The 8,576-nt window shown below is 44.8% G+C and overlaps 1 protein-coding gene across 1 annotated transcript; it reads right to left on the reverse strand.

The window, feature by feature from the left end:
• Positions 1-688: 688 nt before the first annotated feature.
• FRAT2 (FRAT regulator of Wnt signaling pathway 2) lies at positions 689-7,033 on the reverse strand. The gene has a single exon (XM_077493052.1). The coding sequence runs from the start codon at positions 6,951-6,953 to the stop codon at positions 6,480-6,482; it is 474 nt and encodes a 157-aa protein (XP_077349178.1). The 5' UTR covers positions 6,954-7,033; the 3' UTR covers positions 689-6,479.
• Between the last annotated feature and the right edge of the window lie 1,543 nt (positions 7,034-8,576).

Raw genomic sequence — 8,576 nt, forward strand, 5'->3', positions numbered from 1 at the left:
TTCATTATCGATTAATCGTTTCAGCCCTATTGAGCATGCCTGGATAGATCTCGAGTTGATGTATTCACCTCTTGCCTCATAATGGGGCAATAGAACAATACCCAGTTTATTTATGTAATGGCACACTTTTGTTCCCCTTTTGGTTATATTCTTTTTTTTCCCCACACATATATGATGCACGCCTGCAGGGGTCTCAATCTGGTGGCCCTCCAGCTGTTGCAGAACTACAAGCCCCATCATGCCTATGCCTAAGGGAGCCATGCAATACCTCATGGGACTTGCAAAACTACAACAGGAAGAGGGCCATCAGTTTGAGACCTCTGATGTACGGCAATCAAAATAAATTAGATACACTACTAGGGCTAGCATTATAGCAATCTGCAGATGGCTCCATTTTGTTTCCACTTTACCATTTGTACTTATACTAAGACTCATGTTTCAATTTGCATACTAACAGTGAATGTAATGCTAAACTGATGCTCCTGCAACATTTTATGTATTTTTATGAACCTTATTTATTAAAAACATTGAAACAAAAAGTCCTCTAGGTACAGTTGCATGACTAATTGTCAGTCAAACTATCACAGCACTGAAAAATGGCTTGTCAGGGGATGGTTACAGACTGGTACAAGTGTCTTTGCTAAAGTCTTGATGGAAAGAAAAAAGAAAAAGGCTCAAACCATAAAAGTATTAAGAAAAAAAAGATTTATTGTACACATTTTATTCATAAATCCTGAAACGCCAGGAACACAAGTCATTATCACTTCGGTACGAAGGGTACACTTTCCAATGGCCAACACTAACAAACTGACCATTGGTTCAAGTTTTTTTACTTTTTTTTTTAGCTTAAAATGCATGGCCCATAACTATACAGATCAAAACAAATTATTCATATTAAATGACCAGAGAAAATACACTGCCCTTTGGAAGCAGCATGAGTGGGGAAGTTGCTGCTGAATGCAAATTTACTAGACAAAGAGTTTGATTTACTAAAAAGGAGTTTAAAAAAAAAAAAAAAAAAAAAAAAACAACACCTAACTAAAAATTGTGAGAATAAATGGCTTCAATTATCCAATCGCAAAATACAAACTTCTGTTTACTTATTTCATCTTACACGATTGGGTGTTCAAAATAAACAGGAATTAGCAATTTAACATAATTGAATAATTTAAGTGAATATACACAATTTACTGAGTGTAGATTCTTAACTCCTTTAGTAAATCATCTTCTATATCTCATTAGTTGCTATATGCAACAACTTCACTGAATTCATTTTTCTGAAATCAATCCAAATAAGGCAGAGCAAAAGAGACAAAAAAAAAAAAAAAAAAAAAGTTGAATATTTTTCCATGCCAACCAGATTTGCCAATTTCCCAGTGACTAAAAGTTGCTATATGGAAAAGCTCCTGATAAATCTGCCCCGCCAAGTCTAAATCAGAAACTCTCTCCAGCATAAAATAAGCCAAGTATGTACGAATAACCTTGACCTATCACACTGTATTTAAGGACCACGAGTACAGCACCAATATTTAGGAGTATAGGTCCCTTATATGTACATTGAACCTCTTACTTCAGAAATCAATACAGAGAAAAAGGTAATCCCCTTTTTTTCACAGCCATGGATTCTATTGTATGAGCCAGCAGATGAGGAATTGATGTACACAGCTCTTCTGCAGTAATAACCCCAGCACTCTGCATTGATGAGTGCCAGCACATTTAAACTGTCACCGGATGGCTCCAGTTGCATTCCTTTCAAAGAAATCTGGCACCAGGGGTTGAACAGCCTGTGATTTGTGCAATAGGTGAATTGCAACTTATTAGGCCAAATAATCCTTTAAAGCGGAGGTCCACCCTAAAATGGACCTCCGCTCATCGGAATCCCCCGCCCCCCTCCGGCGCCACAATTGGCACCTTTCAGGGGGGAGGGGGGTGCAGTTACCTGGATAATCCAGGTAACTGCACCCACTTCCAGGATAGCTGTCTGCGGAAAGGGGCGTAGATTACGGCCCTTTCCGCAACTGCCCGCCCCTTTGCGCAATTCCCCCGCTGCCTGCTGGGAAACACACAGTTCCCAGAGGCAGCGGGGACCGTCCGGATTGCGCCGCGCGGCTCGCGCATGCGCAGTAGGGAACCGGGAAATGAAGCCGAAAGGCTCCATTTCCTAAATCCCATACCCAGGATGGCGGCGGCAGGACCCGACAGACGACCTAGCGATCGGCTTCGGGTGCCGACATCGCGGGCGCGCTGGACAGGTAAGTGTCACTATTTTAAAAAAGTCAGCAGCTGCAGTATTTGTAGCTGCTGGCTTTTAAAAAAAAAAAAAAACGCGGAGTCCCGGTGGACTCCCGCTTTAAGGGCTTGTTTACACTAATGGCAATTTTTTTTTTGGGGGGGGGGGGTGCAAAATTACACGGTTGAGCCATGTTTTTACTGCCTCTCAACCATTCCCTATTTAGTTGCAAAGGAATCTCCTCTGTGTACACATGCCATGAAATCTACCCGCTGTAATGTTGGGGGGGGGGGGCGCACTACCACCTGCTGAACATGACCCATTCAAGTCAACAGGGCCTGAGCTGCAAGAGCACGCAATTGAAGCCATTTTGTTACAGTAGTGCTGCATTTAGGGGGTTGAAACGGCCAGTGAAGAGGAGACATAATGCATCCTCACCACCTGTCAAATGCCTCCATCATGCATTCTGAGTGTGGATTGCTTTTCAGAAGAGCAGCTGTCCTTGCTGCTAATGTAAATGACCCCTAAAACAGAACCAGTCTTGCATTGCATAAGGTAAGCGATGATAGGGATGGGGGTAGTTTTGTATTTAAACCCAGCTAAAGTTGGTCACACACTAAGATTTCCCTCATTTAGAACTGCAAGTGGAAGAAAGAAAAGAAATTACTTGATTCCTCCATCCACACTAAGGCAGCCCATCGAGAATTACATTGTCTTTCCTTCCACCACAAGTGAGGAAAAAAATAAAAAAAGCTAAATTCCCTGAACAACACATTCAGAGTTGATGGGGGAACACCTTCCACACTGCTATTGTGATCTGCCAGCAGGGGGCGTAGGGGGTTTTCCCGACTGGAACACAAAAATTACTGCTAGGGGCTATATTCACAGGCAGCAAATCGCATGCTAGACTTGGGTACAATCAGTCTGCCCATACATGGATCGAAAGTCTGCCAGTCCTTGTTGGACCGTCTAATTTCGATCTATGTATATCTAGCTTAAACTGCATGGATAGACAAAGTTGCAGTGCCAGCTATTGTATTCTGACAGCCAGCAACTGTCGCAATACTCCATCAATGGCTTATAGGGGATTGGATGCAGCCACTATCAGGACAAGACAATTTTCTGCCCAGCTCCTTCGATTTTCAGATTGAAGAATATTGGGCAGGAGGCTGACAAAAGGGCCACCCTCAGTTCTGTCTGGTTCATTGGAAACAGGAGGCACACTGCATATGGCCAGCTTTACTTCTCTAAAATAGAGAATGGAATAGCAAACATTTATGGAGAGTGTGAGTTCAGAGTATTTGTCCTAGAATTAAATAATTTGCAATCCTTAATCTGCCATGTCAAAACAAAAAACAAAAAATGAATACATACTCCTTGGCTGACCTATTGGGGTTGATTTACTAAAACTGGAGTGTGCAAAATCTGGTGCAGCTGTGTATAGTAGCTGATCAGCTTCTAACTTGAACTTGTTCAATTAAGCTTAGACAAAAAAAATAAAAATAATAATAATAATAATAATAATAATAATACGAAAGCAGATTTCAATGCAGAGCTGCAGTAGATTTTGCATTCTCCAGTTTTAGTAAGTCAACCTGATAGTGATTATTTCTGTAGCTCACCACTGAGTGGAGCTTTCTATGTTACTGATCATCCAGACACAGCACAAATAAACCAGACATGGCTTTTTCTGCATGCAAGGTAGTGTAATGAACCCAAAAACCCCATTAATGTAGGAATTTCATAAATCATTCAATTGCAAATTTCTAACAAAAAAAAAAAAAGTGAGCCAGAGAAGCTTCAAATTAAATAGTAAATGATCCTATTTGGCTGCAGCACACAAAAACGTGTGGCGAGTTTCACATTAGCTATAACAAAAAAAAAAAAAAGAAGGGAGGATGGGGGAGTGAGGGAGAAGAATTGGGTTTCCTGGGCTGTGCAACTGACCTAGCAAGGGTTGACCTTCAGTGAGTAATGCCGGAAAGCTGTGCCAAGCAAAACAAAAACAATAACACCACAAACGCAAGTCGGTCTCCTCTTGCAAAGTGTAAACAAGAAGCCGAGAACAATTACGTAATACTAAAATAGAGAAAAGAAGAAAAAAATAATAAAAAAAAAAAAAAAAAAAAAAAAAAAGAAGAAGAAGGTCAGTTTCTCACTTACATGCCCCTACCCAGAATCCTTTGGGATCATTGAACATGATTGTGTAGTGGTGCATGTAGCCTGTGCGTACTATGCAAAATGAAATGCGACAAAATTTATTTATTTTTTTCCCCCCCCTTTTTCCTATACCAGAATTTTTTGTTGTTGTTTTAAATAAGAAAAGAATTAGAAAACAGTGCATGCCATTGTTCAAACTGGAGGCCTTAGAAGGTTCGAGCTGAGTAAAACCTCTTCAAGTATGATAAAAAAAAACAAGAGGAAAAGGTGAACTAAACCGATACAAACTCCATGGCAGGCCATGGCTCGATGGCAAATTGCACATAAGATTTTAGTCTTGGTTTGTCGCAGATTTTCCCATAATTATTTGTCCCTGAGGTTTCACAGCCTTGTCGCCCGACACCTCCAAAAGCTGGATAAGAAGAGTGAGTGGACAATGCACACTGTTGGGGGGGTAGGGTGGTCCAGAACACAGATTACATAGAAAAAAAACATTTCTTTGTGGATAGCAATAAAAACAGATCACTAGCTTTATCTGATCATCCGTTTCATAAGGTTGATGGACGCCAAAACAAAACACGATCCTCTTGGCTCAAAGTGTGTATGTGGAGTTATTTTGGTTTAAGATACATGACAAAGTCTCTTTAAAAAGCAGCCACCATACAAGGCTCCTCTCTAATCATCAGAACCAAGTGCATGGCTGGACGTGGCCGTTCAATGAATGATCACTGGCATTTCATTACAAAACAAGAGAGGAAGGGAAGGTCAGCTCATAATATGAGTGCTGACAGGAGAGGTGTCACCACCATCGGGTTCATCCACCATGTAGATCATGTATCATCTGCTCTTTAGGGATTGCATAGGAGCAGCATGTAATGCTCCTAAGCTTTAACCTACACCCCATTATTGCTTGAACAAAGGCAAAGCTGCATGTGGGATGAAGACTGATAATGTCACCTTCCGTTTTCAGTAATGGCACAGGGATGTTCGGTGTCACTCTGACTGTCAGTCCAGTAAAGGTCTCTGCCGATAGACTGTATGGTGGTCCCTTCCACTGTACAGGGGCAGCATAGGATTGCAGGGGATGGGGGGGGGGGGGTGCTCCTCTGGTGCAGGCTGTCAGATCACAGCAGAGCTCATACTGCAACTGCACAGGGATCCCTCCATTCACCAGATCCCCACACTGGGATCCACCGAGACATGGTGGCACACAGTGGTAATTGATCATGGTTGTCACTACATATATCTGCTGGAGGCCATCAGTAAATGGTGATGCCCCATGATGATGGCTTCTTTCTGCACAGTGATGTCCTATGAAGGCTGTCAGTGAATGATGGAGTTCTCTGCTGTCACTGAATGCTGGAGGTCTGTGATCAATGAATCCATTAACCATTGAACGGTACAGCCCTCCAATCATTGCACTGTGTGATCATTCAATAGTGGGGTTCACAGCAGTCATTGCATGGTGGTCTCTGAGCATTCATTCATTCATTCCTGTGATCATTGCACAGCAGTCTGCATGCGGTCATTTTCTGGTTAATCACCGGTGGTCTGTGTACGGTCATTCATTGGTGGAGTCCTCTGATCATTCATTTTTGGAGTCCTGTGATCATTGCAGGGCAGTCGGTGTGTGGTCATTTACTGGTGGAGTCCTCTGATCATTGCACAGCCATCTCTGTGCGGTCATTTAAAGGTATAGTCCTCTGATCATTGCACAGCCATCTCTGTGCGGTCATTTAATGGTGTTGTCCTCTGATCATTGCACAGTGGTCTCTGTGCAGTCATTTAAAGGTATAGTCTTCTGATCATTGCACCGCGGTCTCTGTGCGGTCAACTCATTGGTGCAGTCCTCTGATCATTGCACGGTGGTCTCTGTGCGGTCATTTAAAAAGGTATAGTCCTCTGATCGTTGCACGGTGGTCTCTGTGCAGTCATTCATTGGAGATCTTTGATCGTTGCACGGTGGTCTCTGCGGTCATTCATTGGTGGAGATCTTTGATCGTTGCACGGTGGTCTCTGCGGTCATTTAAAGGTATAGTCCTCTGATCATTGCAGGGCAGTCGGTCATTTTCGGATAGGAGTCCCCCAATCACTGTACGGTGGTCTCTGTGGGCTCGGTGACATTGCAGCCCCCCTTGGTGACATCCGCCTCCCCCACCAGGTGTAGCCTCCTGACGGCCTCTTTGATGAGGTTCCCGGACAGGAGGAGCTCCTGCAGAAGCTGGTGGGGGTCATCTTCCTCCGGTCTCCTCCTCACCCAGCCCCGGCCGCACAGCTGCTTGCTGCCCCCCGGACAGTGCCTGGCCCCGGCCGGCTGGTGGTGATTACATCGCGCCGCCGCTCTGGGGGTGCACACCGGGTACGGCGTAGTCCTTCCCCTGACACAAGAGCACATGGAGGGGGGACGGGGGAGGGCGGCGGGTTTGATGCCGAAGGAGCTCGGAGCTCTGTGGGCGTTCAACTGCAGGGCTTCCCCGATCCGAGCCACCAGGGAGTCCACCTCCTGAGACCCCACCGTCACCGACTGCTCCAGCAGCAGGAAGCTCTCCTTCCGGCACGGCATGCTGACACCGAGCAGAGCCAGCACCGTGTGACACACTCCGCCCGGCGTACACCGGACCGGCCACTGCTGCTGCTGGTTTGTAAACAATGGGTGACGTAGAGACTTCTCCGACCGTACCACCCTCATTTCACGGGGGGGAGAAATATCCGACACACCGCTAATTCATCTACTCCTCTGTGCTAACACACTTTTTATGTATAATAAACTCAATGTATAATTCACCGTCTGTATAAACGTTCAATTTTTATGATACCCTGACCGAAAGAATTACTGAAACAAGCGGGCCGTACCATTCCCGGTTCCCCCCCTTTGTCTTTCTCAGGATTTGTCCCCGCCCCTCCGGTTTTTTGAAGCAGCTCGTACGTTGGTGACGTCACCTTGTTTTGGTGTGTCTGTCAGTCAGCGTGAAGCTGGAGAGGGGGCGGGGCTCGGAGCGAAGACACAAAGCGGAGCGCATGGGGGAGGGGAGGGGCTGTGTGTGACCTGCCTGTAACCTGGGGACAGACTCTGCACACCCAGCACTGAGGAGGACCGAGATAGAGCCTGATAGGGGGGACTAAAAGGGGGAGCAGCACTCATATAGAGACTAAAGGGGGGAAGCAGCACTCATATAGAGACTAAAGGGGGGAAGCAGCACTCATATAGAGACTAAAAGGGGGAGAAGCACTGATATAGAGACTAATGCCCCATACACACAATGAGATTATCGGACGAATGATCGTCCGTTTTTTATTGCATGCTAATCTCAGATCAAATCTGATGAGTTTACTAAAATCACGAAAATTCCCGCACGACAGAAAAAAAATTCGGAAGTGATGTCATGTGTTGTAATGCATTTGTATTGCATTTTTGAACGATAGCTGTACTGATTAAACGAAAATCGTACGATCTGGCATTGCACGAAAAAAATTTCCGTGCATGTCCAATAGAATAATATCGGATGAACTGTCCTAATCGGCTCTCGAAAGCTCTGTACTAACGATCCGATTATCGTACGATCGCTTCAAAAGCGGTATTTTCCATACGATTTTCAGATTGTGTGTACGGGGCATTAAAGGGGGGAGCAGCACTCATATAGAGACTAAAGGGGGGATGCAGCACTCATATAGAGACTAAAAGGGAGAGCAGCACTCATATAGAGCCTGATATGGGGAGCAGCACTCATATAGAGACTAAAAGGGGGAGAGCAGCACTCATATAGGGCCTGATATGGGGAGCAGCACTCATATAGAGACTAAAAGGGAGAGCAGCACTCATATAGAGCCTGATATGGGGAGCAGCACTCATATAGAGACTAAAAGGGGGAGAGCAGCACTCATACAGGGCCTGATATGGGGAGCAGCACTCATATAGAGACTAAAAGGGGGAGCAGCACTCATATAGAGCCTGATATGGGGAGCAGCACTCATATAGAGACTAAAAGGGGGAGAGCAGCACTCATATAGGGCCTGATACGGGAGAAACACTGATATAGAGACTAAAAGGGGGAGCAGCACTCATATAGAGACTAAAAGGGAGAGCAGCACTCATATAGAGACTAAAAGGGGGAGCAGCACTCATATAGAGACTAAAAAGGAGAGCAGCACTCATATAGAGCCTGATATGGGGAGCAGCACTCATATA

This window comes from Lithobates pipiens, unplaced genomic scaffold, assembly GCF_037356315.1.
Source record: "Lithobates pipiens isolate NorthernLeopardFrog02 unplaced genomic scaffold, aLitPip1_a1.2 Scaffold_19, whole genome shotgun sequence".
In the NCBI taxonomy this organism is placed as follows: domain Eukaryota; kingdom Metazoa; phylum Chordata; class Amphibia; order Anura; family Ranidae; genus Lithobates; species Lithobates pipiens.